We start from the raw sequence: 18,795 nt of genomic DNA, 5'->3' as shown, positions 1-18,795 counted from the left end.
GAACAGTTTAAAAGATTATGGTCTGTTTTTCAGGTTTTTAATGTTATATTTAAATATGTGGGGCGTCCCTCGTCAGATCCTTTCGCTCTGACTGGATGATAGTGTCCGCCGGCAGATTAGACAACATTTGCGGCTCCACCAGCGCCCCCCGCTCCGCACTCGCACATCGCACAGACGGGCTCAGTCCTAATCTAAACATTTGCAGATGCTATCTCGGCGAAACAGACACTCAGCGGAGCGTCCAGATGTGCAAACCCGGGCGTGATGCTGCAGAAATGTGCTTTAAGTGAATGGAAAGAGAGTCCAGCTCCGGATCACCGCGCCAGAGACGGGGACGGATGCCAGAGCCGTCGCCGGTTTTGCCAAAATCGCGGCGTTTCGCTGTTAGGAGATGAGAGGCGTTGCCAGATTCAGACATATTATCGATCAGAGTGAGGATTGGATTAGCCTTTCGGGATGTGAGATATTTCATTGCCACTTTGTTTGCGGAGTTAGCGGCACAAAAGGGAAGACGCAAAATGACCTCCGGATGAAGGGGGAGAAAACATGTTCAACACTGTTCATATAAACTGTCACATTTTGTACCTGTCAAATTCACTCAAATTCTTCCTAACGTGTCTGTGATTTCTGATAAATCAATTTTGAAAACCTGTCTCTGATCATATTGTTGTAGCAGATGGAAAAGTGCAGATTTGAGTGAATCTATTACACAATTTTGGACTCTCAGCTGTTAAACGTGCCCTCTACATGGAACTTTTCTTGCTTGTCTCCATATGGAAGTTATTTATTTGCCTAGAATCTCTCACAGTATGCCATTAAACGCCCTCATCTCCATGGAGACGAGCAGGTGACGCCACTAGACCAAGCCACAAGTCAGATCTGTGGAGACGCTCACAGTAAGAATGCATGATTTTCAAGGTAATTTAGAACACATTTGATACATATAGATACATTTAATGCTTTACTATGGAACGGTCCAGGCAAAGCAATAACGTCTCTATCGTCGAGACTTGCTAAAACCACCTGAAAAGTTACATAGTGCACCTTTAAAACTGGGGTACCTGACTTTTTTTTTGTAAATTAGTACATTTTGTGTTTTACGCCCCAGTTTCACTTTGAATCTGAAAAAAAAACAAAATGTTCTAACGTCTTAAAATGAATGCAAGGGGATATTAACGATGTATTCGTAAGAGCTAATTAGACTTTTTTAGACGATTTTAACACCCATTTCTTGTTTCGCTGCCTGAAAATGAGCTTTGATTTGTGGTACTTATGTCAAAACAAAAGTCATTTAATTTAACGCTTTCTACACCAACTTGCCAGCTCTAGCAGTATGTAAAGATAGAACTTCTTAATAAATAACTCTCATTTGGAAAATTTTACACGATTATGCACAAAATATCACTCAAAAACAATAATAATACTGCATTTCAAGACACCCAAAGTCCTCTCACTCACGTTCTACATTCATACAAGGCAAACGGCTGAAGTATCTTGCTCAAGAACACAACAACGGCACACAATAAAACCACTGTCACCCACTTACTGTCTTCACTTTCGCGCCACAACACTCACAAAGGCCTGAGCCATAGCATTAAATAAGCGAGGCCACGAGCAGTGCTGTTTATTTGGCTCCTCCGCTTTTAGATTTAAGGCTGCGTTTGGACATTTATTTTGACTGGCACCGAATAAATCCTGTCACTACGAGTACCATAACTTTACCGCGGTACAAGATGTTGTCGGAGCAGCCGGTGGGACCCGTCTCTCCCCGTAAGCACGCAGCCAGTCAGCGAGTTAAGGGTACAGGACAAGAGGCTGGTGCCAATTAAACTGCACTTTGTTGTCGGGTGTTGAAGTCAAATTTACAGCCCTCGCCCGAGTTTACAAGCCCCGTGTTTTTAATGGGCTATCTGTCTTCACTTCCAAAGCATTTACGTGCCTATATTAAAGACTAGGCCTGTCACTTAAAGCTGTGAGTTTGAGTCGCCGGCCAGTAATTGCTGTGTGTGAGCAGAGCAGCCGAATCGTTGTCAAAATTGTAACTCAAGTACTACTAGAGATATCTTCATGTAAATCGTATGTATATTTCTCAAACGTTAACCGACACATTTTGAAGGACGTGTGTTATGCAAAATGGACTTCTTTGAGCTGTTCTAACATTGTTCCCTCGTCATAAACGTACCTGGAGTAGCATTTAGCGTATGCAATTCACGCTTGTTGATTGAATCCTGGTTAGAAAATTGTCTCCCCTCCGAGCGTCAAAAACACTCCGTTCTGAATCCCCTCGATAACGGATGTTTTCTTGATCTGACGTTTTCTCAATCTGTGAACATCTCTGAAATGTTCTTTGCTGTTTTTTGAGTGCATAAATCATCGGCGGACTGTGAATTGCTCCCCTCTAGTCACTATCATTACAACTGCGTGCTGCGAGCCGGAAGTGAGAGGCCATCTTGAAATGCCTTGAAATGTTTATCAGGTCGTCCCGGGTTAAACAGCCGAGAGCCAAACGTCATTTTTTGTCTGTTATAAACCCTTCTGTTGTTTTCTTCTGATCCACAGTGACTATCGATACGTGGCGGCGGCGCTAGCTGTAATGCGTAACGTCACTCAGCAAATCAACGAGAGGAAGAGGAGGCTGGAAAATATCGACAAAATCGCCCAGTGGCAAGCCTCCGTCCTGGACTGGGAGGTACGTACTTGTATCACGTGACCCCGTTCAGTACGACATATCATTTATGTATCAATTTGCCTGGAAGGTCCCACGGTATGGCATTAAAACGTGTCCATCACGACAGAAACGAGGCCAAGATTGTGAGAAATGTAAATAAAAACAGCCACATTTACCGTAAATAAAAGCTCTAGATAAGTTTAACGCCATACCGTGGAACTCCAGAAATGTTGCACCTTTAATTTAATGCAGTTTCATGCCAAACTTCCTCTGCAAAACACTGTATTTAAAACGTCAGCGCTCAATATTTCATGACTATTTGCGTTTCAAAGAGTGAAGGTAATGCATTATTATTCATAGCACAGATGGCGGCTAAGTTAGCTGCAGCTGCTAAGACCAACTTTTGGCTCGGGCTTGTTTATTTACAACACTGGCAGTGCACTGAGGCAACGGATACAAAGACAACATGCGACGAACTGAGCCAAGACTCAAGTGTAAGAATGACGGCAGAGTTGTTAGGTGTCTGCCACGTCACAAAGAGGTTATAGAATTGATCCCTGATGAGGAAACTGTCTGTATGTCCTTGTCTTGTTGGCACCCTATTTTTGTCACAAGTTCACTATTTACTTTTATGAATGACCTTTAATGTTCGAGAGACTGCTGGGATAACAACAGCTAAACAAATACAAGCATTTGAAAACATGCCAAATTAAAATCAATCTACAATGTCTAAAAAACACAAAAATACAAACAAAATTATTTAAAAAGAAGATATGCCATTAAATATTTAGAAAAACTATACTCCTCTTTTATCCACTCTAAAGAAATCTTGAAACATGGACTCTTATCCCATACTTAAGTCTAAATCAAAGGATTGAAACTATAAAAAGGTATTTTTTCCCCAGATTTCTCAATCTACTCAATTTCCATCCCCAGCCGCCTGTTCGAAGATTTGTCTGGCAAGGCAAGAAACCTCAAATCTGATTTAAAACGTTTCAACTATTAAAAGAAAATGGAGGTTGAGGTTTGCCTTGCCTGAAAAATGACTTTATCTCAGCTCAAATCAGAGCGTTGTTGTACTTACGTGATCCAGAATGTGAAGCTCAATGGAAAAATATTGAGATTAATGTTGTGCCGGTGGTTCCTGTACAGGCCAGATGAAAAACGGTTGAGTCATTTAAAAATTTGTTGAGAATCCCTGGGTAGAATGTATACTTACAACATGGAAAGAGCTAGTCAAAACATACAAACTTAACAAAGTAGTTAAAATCTTAAACTGGTTGACTTATGACCACGGTTTTGTACCAAATAGAAAAAGAAGATACAATGAATTTCATTAATGGATGTACTATAAGAAAGGTATGCATTTCAGAACATGTCTGCAGAGGTTTAAACTACAAGATTAGCACATTTCATCACGGCGAGTGGATACATCAGAAAACATCATATTACCTAAATACTACAAATACTCGTTTATGCCATGTCAGTTCCCTCGCTAACCACGGCCACCAGGAAATCCAATTGTTGCTGTACCAGATGTTATAGAGACGTTAACATACAGTAATTATCCTAATATCCCGTTGTTCCTATCAAAACTCCAAATCACTACAACTCACGCCTCGTTCCAAATCGCCGTTAAAAAGGTCGTCTCCAAACAACGTAATGGCCTCTTTACGGCGAACATACGGCGGCGATTAGATGACTCGTTGCTGTGCATTACGCTTTACAGCTCCGTTAAGTGACATGAGGCAGTTTGCGGGGCCGTGTTAATCATGAGGTAATGTCGTGTTCCAGGGGGATGACATTTTGGACAGGAGCTCGGAGCTGATCTACACCGGGGAGCTGTCGTGGATCTATCAGCCGTACGGACGCAGCCAGCAGAGAGTCTTCTTCCTCTTCGACCACCAGCTCGTCCTCTGCAAAAAGGTGAAGGGCGTGGGCTTTCGGCGACACTCACAGACGCATCGTGTTAATAATTTAGAAAAGAAAACATATCTGCAGAAACTGTTGGCAGATTCTGGGACGCGGCGTCACAATCGGGCATGCGGCCGAGTTGCAAGGAAAACTCACAAATTATGAAACGGTTTTATGTTAGTTTTTAGTTCCAACTACACGATAAAGGTGTGAACTAATTAATTTTAAACTGTCAGCAGCGGTCTTAACTTATTCTTCGCTTTTCCCAACACATTTTTCACAGCGACAAGACGTTTCTAAGCACGTTTCACGACTTTCAGTGGCCAAGGCAGAGTTTCTGCGTCACAGGAATGCCGAGATCCACTTCCCTGCCAACAGTTGATAAAAATGCGTCGGTTGTAAGATGCAGACAGCGCACAGTGGACAGATTTTGACCATATGAGCTGTTTTTATTATTACTATACTGGGCCATCTTTAACCATTTTCAATCCGCCTGCATCACAAGTAAAAGAGAGAAATATATCATAAATCTATAACATAGATTTATGATATATTTCTCTCTCCTCTTGGTGTAACGTAAAAGTACTAATGATCAACCTAAAACCAAGTACATTAGGCTTTTACTTAATTTACTTACACGTTATTTTATGCGTCAGTCTCAAACTATAACATATCTGTGCTGTGTTACAAACTCTAGGCTACTTGTGCTGGTCCCAAGCGTGGATTAAAGCACAATAAGGTTAATAATGCACCAAACATTATGGGAAGGATGAGCGATATTGACAAAAATGTACAGAAATATCACTTATACACTTGTTTTAAAGACAACATACATTTGTGCCATTTTGTGTCATTTCAGCCGTTTTTCAGGTATTTTCAGATTGATTTTTGTTCAATTTACTGTAAAGGACACAACCAATATTCCAAATATTTAATCTTCAATACGACACTGACAGGATTATTGATCATTTGATACATCTCCCACCTCTAACACGTGCACATCACTGCTCAGCTAAACGGGAAACGTAAAAGCACAACGAGACAGGACAATGTGCAGCGACAGTAATTTGACATTTGGCTTCGGTGCAACTTTTTATTGTATACAAAGCGTTTCTTTCATTACGTCAGCGTCCGAAAAGGAGACGGGTGTAAAGCGTTGCGTAACCCGGGATGGGACGGACCACCCTCAGCCCGATACTCAGCACCTTTCTCTAAATGTAGCCGCGGTCGGTTGGGCTTTAATGCAGTGACGCTGTGTTCTCCTGTCAGGGCGAGCTTCACGCTTGGGCAAACACCGAGACGCAGACACGTTGGCGGGCACATGCTGAGGTTAGCAAACATGTTGCGTCATCCGGGGGGGGGGAATAAAAAATCCATAATTTCAAAACAGAGTAAAGACCAGGGCGAAGTTTATCAGCCGTCGGTCTCCTGTCTCTCTGCAGGGGAATTTTGAAATCGCTTCAAGAAGTCTAACCCATTTTTTTTGCACGATAGAGAAGTTTAATGTCATACTGTGGAATATTCAAGGCAAAGTAACACATCTTCCACCAGAAAAGTTGTACAGTGCACCTTTAAGATGATCTGTTTTACCAAATTCTCTCAAAAAACAGTGCTGGACTTTTTAATACAAATTGCAGAAACTCAAACAGTACCTAGGCTGAAATGTGTGGTGGCAAGAACAATAGATGAAATGATTACTGATAAAAAATAAAATAAAACATACATTTCAGACACCATTTTAATTTAAAACGTTAGTGCTACTGTTTAGTTTAAGGAACAAGAACATGATGTACAGTCAAAACCAAGATAAAAGCCGATTATACACTTTGCTCTTTGAACAGAACAGTATTTCCTGGATATAAAAACATTTACAGTTCTACAAACGTCAAGTAACACCTGAAGAATGAAAAACAACACACATTTCTATTCTATTTTGTATTTTTCTGCAAAATAACAAAAAACAAGCGATATAAACATTTTGAAATAGGCAGCGTTTATATGACATTCTCTTGCTTCCAGGTTGACGAGAAATAAAATACTTCATAAATAAACACAAGTGCTGCTTTTACCACATACATTTTGTGGGGGAAACACAAACAGTTACTCATTTACAACTGTGCCCCAGCTTTGATTGACAATTGTGTGAGTTTTCTGTTTATACATTTTAGTTTCTTCTTAAAATGAGCCTATAAACACAAGCTAGCAGCAATAGTACACAGCAATAGTGTCAATACATCTCACATATGCACATACAGTATGCTTTTACCAGGATATTATTATTTTAAGCTCACAGCCTTTTTCTTGTGTACCTCTGCATGTTTCCTCTCGCCACATGCATGTCCGCCGCTTGAATAAAAACAGCTCGGAGACACAGATAAATTATAGATTTTCGTCTCTGTACTGAACTTCCGTCTGCAGGATGCTGGCTCCGTGTGTGTAGCGGTTAGCCTCTGGGCGAGTTAGCTGAGCGTTGCATGTGGTCCTCCATCTCTCCCTCTCTCTCTTTCCTCCCTCTCTCTCTCCCTCTCGCTCGCTCGCTCTGTCTATCTCTCCGATTGGGACACAGATGCCGAATTGGTTCTGCACGCTCATTAAAGGCCGATTCTTTCCGCATGTCTCCTTCTCTGACCTCCTCGTGAAGCGGAGGTTATTTATATCTCCCAAAGCAAACCTGGAGATGACGAGGATAAGGATTTAGTGCCTGAAGGAATGACGTAATGTGCGGTGATGTGGAGGAAGTAGGCGGGAGTCGTATTGAAAAACAATACAGCGGGGATTGGCAGCCAGCTTCCCAATAACGGTTGTCAATAAGCCACATACAGAGATATAGGCTGTTACGACAATGTGTTGTTGTCTTTAACGTTAGGGGAAGAAATGTGCATTAAAAACTTCTATTTTTGTAAAAGACATAGCTGTGTGTGAGTAATGCATATTCCCTCATAATAACTGCTGGTACCACATTTACATTTTGAAGGAAATATCAAAACAGAAAATCCACAAAATCTGGAACTTTGTTGGTTTGTTTGAAATGAGTTTGCACATTACTAGATTTTATTTTATTTATTTTATTTATTTTATTTATTTTATTTTATTTTATTTTATTTTATTTATTTTATTTATTTTATTTATTTTATTTATTTTATTTATTTTATTTATTTTATTTATTTTATTTATTTTATTTATTTTATTTATTTTATTTGTTTTATTTGTTTTATTTGTTTTATTTTATTTATACAGGGAAAACCCAATGAGGGAGACAAAATACAAAATAAACATATATATAAATATAAAACATTCAATAAAACGATCAATAAAATTACATCAAAATACACTTACACATACAATAAGGGATTTTAAAAATATCCTGCAAAGCAAAAGCACCAGCACTGTGGATTAAAGGACACCTATGCAAAATGGTCTTATTTGAGCTTTTAACCAAGGTATAACATAGTTCCATCATCAAAAAAACAAACCTGGAGTTCTATTTAGCTAAATTCACATTTCATCAATCCTGTCTCCCACTGTTTTAAAGTCTTGAGCATTTCTGCCTTCAAAATTGTGTTAGCACTGCTAACTTTTGCTTGCGTCACGATTGGTAATTCCCTCTGCTGCCAGTAGATAATATATGTAGAGTGCTAACACCAAATCCTGATGAGGAAACGCCCGACTGATAGAAAGCAATGTCTACTTTTCATTACATTATTTTAATTTCTAAAAACATGAGATTCCAAAACAAAGGTACTCAAGTTCATGTATCATATATTTTTGCACTTTTCAAGCAAATATCGATCATCTACGAGGTGAAACGTGAATGTTCTTGCTCAAAGGCACAGGGGTTATCTAGATTGTGCCCGTGGAACCTCGCGGGAGCCCCGGTTTGAAATGAAACGGAGCAACTTTACGCAATGGCAATAAACAGTCTAGAAGAACATTACTTCATTGCAATAGCCTCGTGCTTGTTCTAAATGCAGCCGAAACAAGCAGCACTCTTCTCGTTCTTGTCGCGAGTCCTTAAAAGTGACAGATTTACGCCCTGAACTTGGCGTAACTCTGGACTACAATCTCGGTATTGAAGCGTTCGAGGCTGGGGCCCCCGCGCGCTGCAAGACCGCTAAGGCTGTTCACGGCTCGGCTTTTCACGCACGCGTTTGTTCACCCGTAGGACCTGATCCGCCGGGACATTCTGTACTACAAGGGCCGAATCGACATGGACCGCTACGAGGTGCGGGACGCTACAGACGGGCGCGACGACGACTTCAACGTGAGCGTGAAGAACGCCTTTAAACTGTGCAACAAGGACAGTGAGGAGATCCACATCTTCCTCGCCAAGAAACCCGAGGAGAAGATCCGCTGGCTCAGGGCCTTCCACGAGGAGAGGAAGATGGTGCTGGAGGACGAGAAAATCGGTTTGTCGAGAATTTTTTGTCTTCCTTTGCATATTGTGACCTTGTAAAATATATTTTAACCTGTTTTAGTGCTGGTATATCCCCGGTTTTGCCCTGATCTACTGTATTGCCGTTACATACAGTCTTGTTTTAGTCCTTTTTGTGCTAGTTTTTGGTTCTGGCTCTGTTCAGATTAGTCAAAAATGTTTAAGTTAAGATAAGATAAGCCTTTTTTTGTCCACACAATGGGGAAATTCCAGAAATTCCAGTGTTGCAACCCAAAGAAGCAACTTATAGAAAACTTAAAAAAAAAAAAACACTCTTAATAGAAAAGCTCTTATAAAAAAAACCTCTTATATTCTTAGTAAAAAGTAAAATAAATAGTAGTAACAAAAGTAACACTCTTATTTACAGCAGTTTATGGTGTAGTTCTGGGGGGGGGGGGGGCTGGCTGAGCGGGATCTTGACACAGTTCGGTCGAAGCATCGCCGCGACAAACCGTCTTAACTTCTGCTCAATCGAGTTCAGAGAAAAGGGACAGACGTCTTCCCCATCCATGAATGCATTTCTCTCACTTCCCTGCACTTTTTACAGAACACCATGGTTTTTATGTCTTGCTTAAATAGGCCGAAGCATGTCTGTCGGCGCTGCCATGTCTGTTTTGGTTCGCTCGAACGCTTCGGTCTGGCTTTGGCCAATCGCAACAGCGCGAACAAGATGAAGTCTAAAGAGTGTGCGAGACATTGAGAGTTCATCTTGATGGCAAGGTCAGGGAAATGGGGCGAGAGTATGCGAAAACATCTGTTTCCGTGCATTTTTTTCACCTTTGGTACAGATGTGTCACGCTACATTGCACAGTCGGTTATATAAAAGGATCTTTAACTGTAGTACTTAGAAATATATGTGATTGTCTTGGAGTATTCATTTTATTGTTTTGTTTTATCTTATTTTTTGAAAGGTATGGGTAGAAACATCCTGGATTATTGTAAATACAGCACTTTTTTAATTATTTATGTATAATCTTTCCCAGGTTTATTCAGTTTAGTCCCAGTTTTTTTCATGGTCAGGAAATCCATAGCTTCCCATAAGACGAGGTGATGCTGGGAGTATAAAAAAAATCAATTTGTCATGCACTTGTATTCACCTCGCATCGTTACACATTGAGGCTTTTTGTATGAAACACTGCATAATTGGTTACATCAGTGGTCTAGTAGCGCGTTTACATTTAATAGCCATTCTTTTTGTCTCACGCTGTTGGTTGGTCAAAGAGGAATAATTGGTGAGGATGAGACAATCGGTTCGTCACACCATTTTTCCCTGTTACAAACAGCGCTGGGGATACATCTCGTCGAGCTTTACACGATGCGCCGCGCGGTTAGTTTCATCAGCTGTGTTGTTGTTGCAGAGTCTGTCGGCGGATGACCCCGTAGTCTTAGTCCTGTGATAACAACACGAACGCTCAGTCAACACAGCAGCAAACATTACAGCACAGGAGCAACATTCTGCGCCGTAGTGTTGAATCTATAGTCGGCCATTTCATTTTTCCATTCTATTTATTTATACATGAACAGATGTACAAGAACTGCCTGACTCTGAAAAAGCAGCGCGTTGCTTTTCCGCAGCAGAGGATGGACAAACCACAGCAAGAGCAGACAATCACAGACAATACATCGCGGTGACGTCATACAGCCGGGACTTCCCCACAGCGGCCATTTTAAAAGGGGCACGCGATATTTACAAACCAACACGACTGCATCCTTTTCTACAGCATAATGAGCTACAAATACTTTGATTCTTTAGACGATAACGGCGAAATCCAGGAAATATGAGGCATTTTGGCCTCATATTTCCTGGATTTCGTATGGAGTAGACGTGCTGTTGTGCCCCTTTCAAAATGGCGGACTCGGTTGCCACTGCACACGTTCCCGGATGTGCGAACGCATGTATACACACACACTCAAACACTTCACAAGTTTAGTCTTTGACCAAGAAAAGTCTATACTCTTGTTTTTTGTTCAAAGGTGTGACTAAAGGGCTTTTTTTTTTATTTACTCATCTTTATTTGAAAGTACCAGAGCATAGTTATTATAAAGGTCAATTTGACACATTTACTTTGTATTGTAAGGTTTGTTTTTATTTTGGTAACTTCCTGTGTGACGGGAAGTGGCCGTGAAATGCAAGTCTACTTAACAGTAAGGAAAAGACGCAAAGTAAAGTGAACAACGATAAATGGTGAAAACATGGGCAAAACACGTTGAAACTCAAGGATCTAGCTGGACAGGGGAACAAGGTCTGTAGTTAAAACGACTGTATTCATGAACGATTTAATATGTTTAATTGACAAATATGACCAGAAAGGTTGTCTTCGGGGTAGAATTGGTACAGTCCAAACGTGTGTGAAGTGAACCATTTCCATTTAAAGGCATCTAAAGCGGTCTGACTCACTATTGGCTTGCTGGAACCCTGATTGGGCTGCCCCGAATAAATTGTATGTTTGCTGTAACCCTACCAACATTTTTCAAGTAGGTAGGTAGGTAATTATTATTTTTTTACTTTGAAGGCATAAAAAAATCCAAATTTGTATATAAAATCCACCCATTTAATGATAATTAACTCCACTTTGTTTGAATGTTCGGATGCTTCTGATGTTGGCACTCAGCGTCACAGAATAGCGATCAATCTCCTCTTTTTCACCTCCCAAGTCCACTAGCACATCACGCCACGTATCAGTCTGTCTTAAAACCATCAACTTATTCTTAATTCTCACCCTGTTTCCTCACTTCGACCGAGCTGTCACCGACACACTGAACACACATGTGCCAGTGACCCGCAGTGACCACCAGGCGTCGTGAGTCTAATTCAACAGTCAATGAGACGTTCTCCGTTCGTGTTGGATTACATTTCTTGACGGTTTTCGCAACATTTTCGGCTTTAAAATATTTCTAGCGAGTTCCAGTGATACAAAATTATTCAACACAGCGGGTTTTTTTTTTTAAATGGTAGAGATTTGGCATCATTTTGACAAAATGCTGATATTTTTTTTCAGTCAGCTTTTTTTTTACCAAGTTGGTCGGGTTACGGCAAACAGACATATTTTTTGCTCTGCCCTGGATAAGAGAGAACACGGACTCGGCTGAAAACGAAGCCAGTCGAAGTGTAACTAAAACGGTTCTCTCCGAAAAGCTAAAAAGTCTTTCTCTTCCACATCGCTTTCAGGTTTCGAAATCTCCGAGTACCAGAAGCGACAGGCGGCCATGACGGTGCGAAAGGTGACCAAACAGAAAGGTGAGGCAACAAGAAGATACCAGGTGAATCCCCTCTTTCCTTTTCTTTCGGCTGATCTGCTCTGTCTTCTCATCGCTGTTTACTCCCCCCTGACCCGACCCCCTTTAATTTGTTACTACTTACTCACTCTGTTGTATGAATAGATTAGCTTTGCGCTCTCAGCCAAGTCAAGCCGCTGTCTGTCTTTTAATTGTCTGTCGCACACGAGTATCGCGATAGCCACGCCGCAGCTGTTAAGCATCAATGAAAAGACAGAGGGATTTTGCATGTTTTCAGTTGGAAGGGTCGGACCAGCGCGAGGGGCATGTGGGTCTCATGTCACACTTGTTTCAACACGTGGGAAGCGAGCGCAGTGTTTTCTTTGTACTGGAGAAAAGCAGCTGTTTTATATGTACCATTTCCATTAGAAGCTTTTACCAGACATTTCTGAGGATTCTTCTGCTCCTCGACTCCACCGTTATTTATCTTTTCTCAAGCCGCTGCATCCCCTTTGTTAGTTTAATGTGTTTAATTTGACTGTGTTGTATTCAAATCTAATCACCGTAGGATTTTAAAAGTATTGAATTTGATAGTGTCCAACTTTTAAGTGCTTAAAAGCAATGAAAGTTACCAAAAAATATCTTATTTCAGTCTTAAATGTTCTTGCTTTTTCATAGTCATTGTAGCGATGTTATATTTTTGTCAGAATATGTTCTCATTTTGAATGTTTTATAATGGAATTGACCCACTCACATCAAGTTATTGCATTAAAATCCACACAAAATGTTCCTTAGCTACATTTTAATGGTTATGAAGATTACAGTCAAGTCTTTATACATATATTTTGTATCCAACACATCTTCATTTTTATCCTAAGTTTTAAATATCCCCTTTTGATTTTAGGTTTTATAGCTAAGACTTACAATTGTGGCATAAAATGTTACTTAAGTGGCATTAACAAAGTCTACAATACAGTGCACAGACAGTTAAGAAGCAAAAACTGCCACAAAATGTATTTTTTTGTAAAAACTAGTTGTTGGAAATGTTCCGGGCGAAAACAAATGTCTGTGCAAAGCTTTTCTCTTTTATTTTGGTTAATAATTGTAAAAACACCATGACCCCACAGCTGCCGGCTCATCACAGTAACAGAAAACGCTGTTGGACCAGTTTATTTTCCCGACGAAGCAAGACGGACACGGGACCCACATGTCAAACCCGCTGATGTGACCTTGAAGTTTTTAGCCATTGTTAGTGCTAGACTAGTTGTTTGTACATTTCCCATTAGTGGTGTTTTCTCCACTTAAAGCATGACCATAATCCACAATCCCCCCGAGGTTAGGGTCTACTTCCCTCCCCTTCGACGTGTCAGTCATATGTTCTGTGTTTCTGATTGTGCTGTAAGTGTACGTGGCTGGCACAAGGTGAACTACTCTCTTGAATTTCAGATTCATTTGTAGGTTTCATCTTGAGAAAGAGGGCCATGTTGTATGGACATGGTTTGAAAATGATAAAGGTATATTCCACTAGCGTTCCACTTTAGAGCTAGCACAATAAGATGCCATGGCAACTGCATATCGCCATTGAAAATACGCTGTTAAAGGGAAAAAGAAAAAAAAAGAAAAGGAAAAACCATCTTGGCAATGTAGCGTGAAGTCTCCCACCCATCTGTTTACGAGCATTATTCCAAGACAAGCAGGTTTTACTCACACAAATCGATGTCACCCTTTTTCGACACAGTGGTTGGCAAAATCTCCCTGACAAGATGCCATGGCAACTTCCTGAAAACCTCATCTCCGAATATGGACTAGCCTCTAATTGTGATGCTTGTAGGCTCGTAGCGAAACGACATGGTAGCCTGTAGTTTCGGCGCACATGACCCGGCTTCTGTCGCCGCTCTGCTCGTGTCTCCTCCAGTGTCCCAGGTGCTTTTCAAACAAACCGCGCCACAAACGGCAGTCGGCGATGTTTTCCCCCGCCGGCGATGTTTCCCGCCGCCGGCAGAGACGAGTCACAATATTGTATAGACGATTTAAAAACAAAACAAACAAGGATTCGTAATGCAAGATCTCATGCAAAAACTGTTCAAACATCATCTGTTATGTTTTGACGTTGATGTCATTTACACAGAAAACACACACAATCTGCCAGTTTTATATTTACAAAACAATTACCGTATTTTCTGGAGTATAAGTCGCACTGGAGTATAAGTCGCACCAGCGAAAAAATGCATAAAAGAGAAGAAAAAAACATATTTAAGTCGCGCTGGAGTATGAAATGCAGTTGCAAGTGTGAAAATAACAAATAATATCACATATAAGTCGCTATAAGTATATAAGTATAAGTATATAAGTATATACTTATATAAGTATAAGTCGCACCCCGGCGAAAACGATGAAAAAAGGTGCAACTTATAGTCCGGAAAATACGGTACATGAACCAACAATTAATTTATTGACAAGAAATCATTTCAAACATTCATATTTAACTCTTAAAAAACCCTGTACGTAACTTATTCAAATTCACTTTCTCTCATGAACAGGTGGCAAAAGCTCGTCAATGAGCCATTGTCGATATTTCAAAATGGTTTTAAAGTACAGTACGAGTTATGAAGTACTTCTATTCGTAATTAAAGTCATTTGAAAAGTCAGCAAAGTGTAAAATGTGTCCATGCTTCCCAGCCCCTGTGTCAGATGTGTTCTATCATCACTTTCTATTGGTTTTGTCTGCTCAGGTTTGATTGAAAAGCGTCTCGTATCATCGCTAGAGCTGAATTTCACCTCCTTCTATAATTCAGCCTCCATCACACGGCCGCAGTGTTTCATAGTAACGGTTTTAATGTAGGAATGTGCAGAGGATCGTGGTGAACATCCACATGCTTGTTTCTCTGTGGGGCATGACTCAGTGTTGTCTTTGACGCTGTTTCACACAACAGGTTGGACAACTCAAGGGTTTATCTCTGAAGTTTATGTTTATTAGAGAGATAGAATCGCACAGAAAGCAGGGAGTTTAGTAAGACAACAATAATAGAGCCAAGAATTGACAGTGACGATGGTAAAACATATAATACAAATAAATAATATTTCAACATAAAAAGATTTCGTTTTATATTTTGTATTATTGTTTCATTAGTATTCATTAGTATTATTGTTATTTATTTATTTATCTGTATTATTGTTATTTTATTATTTATTTATTTATATTATTTATTTGCACTATTGTTATTTTATTATTTATTTATTATTTACTTAATTTTGTATTACCTATCTATGACATATTCTTTTATATTTTTTTTACCTCTACATTTTTTATCTGCATTTTTTATCTGCATTATAGTCATGTTTATGTTATGTTACATATCCAACTTTTGCGTTTTATCTGAAACATCAATTTGCCACATTACTTTCGAAAATGGCACGTTGTGAACCAGGATAACGATTAGCCGTATGGAGATTATCCAGTTTAATATTAATAATAAAGGATTTTTATGTATTTATATTGCACTTTACATTTGAAAAACAAAAAAACAAACCTCTCAGTGCTAAATGAGCCCCTCTTCTCCACTAAAGTTCCAATAACTGTTCTAATATAAGTGCATACTGACTGTGCTAATATCATAGCTGTATTTAGTGTGTAGTTTTTAGTATTTAGTGCTTTTAGATGTCAAAGTTTAGCCGTTATACAGGTTTAATTCTGAGTTTGGGTCCAACCTGCTTGTTCAAACAGGTCCTGTATTTGTGTATTTGTTCTGAATATCCAACTGACAATATTCCCTCTGCCACTTCTTCTTCCCCTTGTTCCTGCTTCCCGCCCCCGATGTCCCTGTTTCCGCCCCGCCCTTACCCCGCCCTTGCCCCGCCCTCCACCCCCCTCGCTGTTCCCCCCGCTCTTGTTTTTCTCGCCTCTCGCGCCTCCTTTTTTGCTCCCTCCTCCAGGTGTAAACCGGTGCACGCCCCCGTCGTACCCGCCCCCCCAGGACCCCCTCAGCGCGGGGCAGTACGACCTTTTACCGGAGGACATGGCACAAGGAGAGGTTTTTGAATTCAGTCAATCCAAAAGAGGCCAGGCACCATTCTGGCAAAATTTTAGTAGATTAGCCCCGTTTAAGAAATAGAGACTCTTCTTCTTCTTGTTCTTCTTGAAGGACCAGCTATTTTTCTTAGAAGCACTAAACACTGGATCATCTTGTTCTACCCCCCGATGAAGAAAACCTTACCCACATTTACGTCAAAAAGGACTTTAAGGACTAATAGGAAATGCTGACGAGGAACCAGCGGATGGATTTTACTGACGGTGGAAAACACTTATAACAAACGCTCTATACTAACCCACGTTCTGTTTTTTTTTTTCGATTTTCGACGCTCGTATCCATCTGAATGTCCTCAAGATTGTGGCGCTTATTATTTGATTTTGGTTTCGTCACCGCCGGGTAAAGCAAACACACACTACAGGGCCCTCGTTACGTCTATGATTGTGTCTCAAAAATGCTACAATATGTGCTGCTATGTGAAGTTTTGTGAATGTTTTAGAACTTGAAATGGGGCAAATGAAGGAACATCCGGTTATAGGACGGTATTGTTTAGCCATACGTTTTCTTTTTCGTGCTTGATGTGTACAGCTGAGCCCCAAACGTGTTCACAGCCAGGCCAAATGTGGGTGATTTTATGGGGTTTTAATCCTCCTTTTTGTTTTACTTCGTCACATCCATCCTCCAATAAAGATGCTATAATGTAGGACAATATTGCGAAAAAATGAATTAAATATATGCTATACGATTGTTTTTTTTTTGTTTTTTTCCCAATTTTAAAAACAAAATAAGAATTGGTTTGGTGGATATAAACAATTCAATGCCATTTAACACACAAAAATGTCAAATGTATTCGTTTTAAATCCAAATTTAGCTCCAAACCACCTGATTTCATTGACTTTAAACCAGGAATATCATTGACAATTACACATTAGACTGGATCTCGATTACCCTTCTATAAATTTAAGTTTAATAATTAGTATTTTACCTCTTCCCAACATATATTTCACTGCAGTTTTCTTCTGTAGTGCATAAAGATGATGTTTCGATCTCTACTACATGCATTTGGGCCAAACGTATGGATTATTTGGGGCTTAGCTTGTACCTCCGTCCGCATTTAGCAGTAATAGTCGTAGTGTTTTATATATATATACATCCCGCTCTCTCTCCACCTGCTCGCCCCTAAGTGCTGCCACTCCGTCCTTTTGAACCCTCGCCGCCGGCCGTGATTACCAACAGGTCGGGGAACAAATCGATAGCGGACGCGTCGATGGACTCTTTACATCGTTTTCGCCGAGCACTTTTGACAGGGTATTAAAGAGCCAGGCAGGCTATGGTGCACTTTCCCCCCGCGCGTGTCTCTCTCTTCCTATCCCCCCAGAGACCGCGCCCCGCCCCCCCCGTAGCACTGTGCTGGCGCCTCATCCCCATTGGCTCATCGTTTTTTGGAAAGCACCACCAAAAAAAAAATCCTACCTCTCAAAACCCCCCCCCGACGTCACAAGCGGCCGAGGTCGACGCATCGGCCGAGGTCCTAGCGTCATATTTCATTCTCCGCGCTCGCCACCGCCGTAGGACCGACTCTCCTGGTCGACTTCTTCGTTATTTTATCGCCAGCTTCGTGGAGGAGAAAGAAAAGAAGGCACAGTGCATATTTCAGACGACTCATTAAAGACGCGCAAATGTAACTCTCGGCGGCGGCGGCGGCTTCGGAATTAGCCAGAGCGCTAACCAGCACAAGGGGGAACGCTACGCTACGCTGCGCGAGTGAACGGGACGCGAGGAGATTGAAGAGAGGAGCGCGACGCGAATGAGAAGCGCAAATAAGGAATAGGATATGTAGCAAACGGGCGTCGGCTGCGTTTGGGTGCGTGGTGCCGTAAGCGAAGGAGGCTACAGAACGTTTTCATCGGGGGGAACTAGCTTTAGCCACAGAATATCACAAATTGGACAATCAAGGTGGCAACTTTTAACCAGACGCTGACACATTTAATGTAGAAAAGTCCCCGTGATGATGTTTTTAATCTGCCTTTAGGTGTTAGTTGCTGCTTTGGTCATTTACAATGTTTTTTAAGGATGGGACAAGATCTCGCGGTAAGAAAACGCTTAAAAAATATGTTTTTTGGGAATTACACCTCTTGAGAAGCCGAATTTGAGGTCAAATTTTAAACCAAACCACACGATTTGTCTTTAACAATTATGTCAAAATCTCCCGTCTTGTCTCGTCTTGTGGACTTTCTATCTTGTCCCATCCTTTTACATTATTCCATTGATAAAACCGCTCTATTTAACATTATTAGTGTTAAAACTGCTCTAAAACGTCGTCATTTAAACAATATTTTCTTTTCCAACGGTTTCTGAGGAGGTGTCACTGCTTTGCCGGCATCGTTCCACAGCAGGGCATTAAACCGTCTCTTCCATCTCCACGGAGACAAACAGTCCAGGTCGGATCTGTGGAGAAGAGAGCTCGCACACTGTCAGAATCGACGATTTTCAAGGTCGCTGTTGTTGTTGTTTTAGCAACTTAACACGTCTGTAAA

At 40.7% G+C, this 18,795-nt stretch overlaps 1 protein-coding gene across 7 annotated transcripts in view; it reads left to right on the top strand.

The window, feature by feature from the left end:
- The window catches only part of arhgef9a (Cdc42 guanine nucleotide exchange factor (GEF) 9a), an 81,065-nt gene extending 64,266 nt beyond the window's left edge, over positions 1-16,799 (top strand). For 6 of the 7 annotated variants that reach the window (XM_072439857.1, XM_072439854.1, XM_072439853.1 and 3 more), the window contains 5 exons: positions 2,560-2,689; positions 4,463-4,594; positions 8,745-8,988; positions 12,184-12,252; positions 16,164-16,799. In XM_072439857.1, coding sequence (XP_072295958.1) covers positions 2,560-2,689; positions 4,463-4,594; positions 8,745-8,988; positions 12,184-12,252; positions 16,164-16,342 — 754 coding nt within the window. In that variant the 3' untranslated portion in view covers positions 16,343-16,799. Of the gene's footprint in view, positions 1-2,559; positions 2,690-4,462; positions 4,595-8,744; positions 8,989-12,183; positions 12,276-16,163 lie in introns of all 7 variants that reach the window. The other variant, XM_072439856.1, reaches the window with a different exon arrangement.
- The last annotated feature ends 1,996 nt before the right edge of the window (positions 16,800-18,795 follow it).

Source organism: Eucyclogobius newberryi, unplaced genomic scaffold (assembly GCF_026437365.1).
Source record: "Eucyclogobius newberryi isolate DKJ021-1_F unplaced genomic scaffold, fEucNew1.0.hap1 SCAF_11, whole genome shotgun sequence".
In the NCBI taxonomy this organism is placed as follows: domain Eukaryota; kingdom Metazoa; phylum Chordata; class Actinopteri; order Gobiiformes; family Gobiidae; genus Eucyclogobius; species Eucyclogobius newberryi.
The sequence above is the reverse complement of the archived record's forward strand: the minus strand, read 5'-3'. Positions and strand labels throughout refer to the sequence as shown.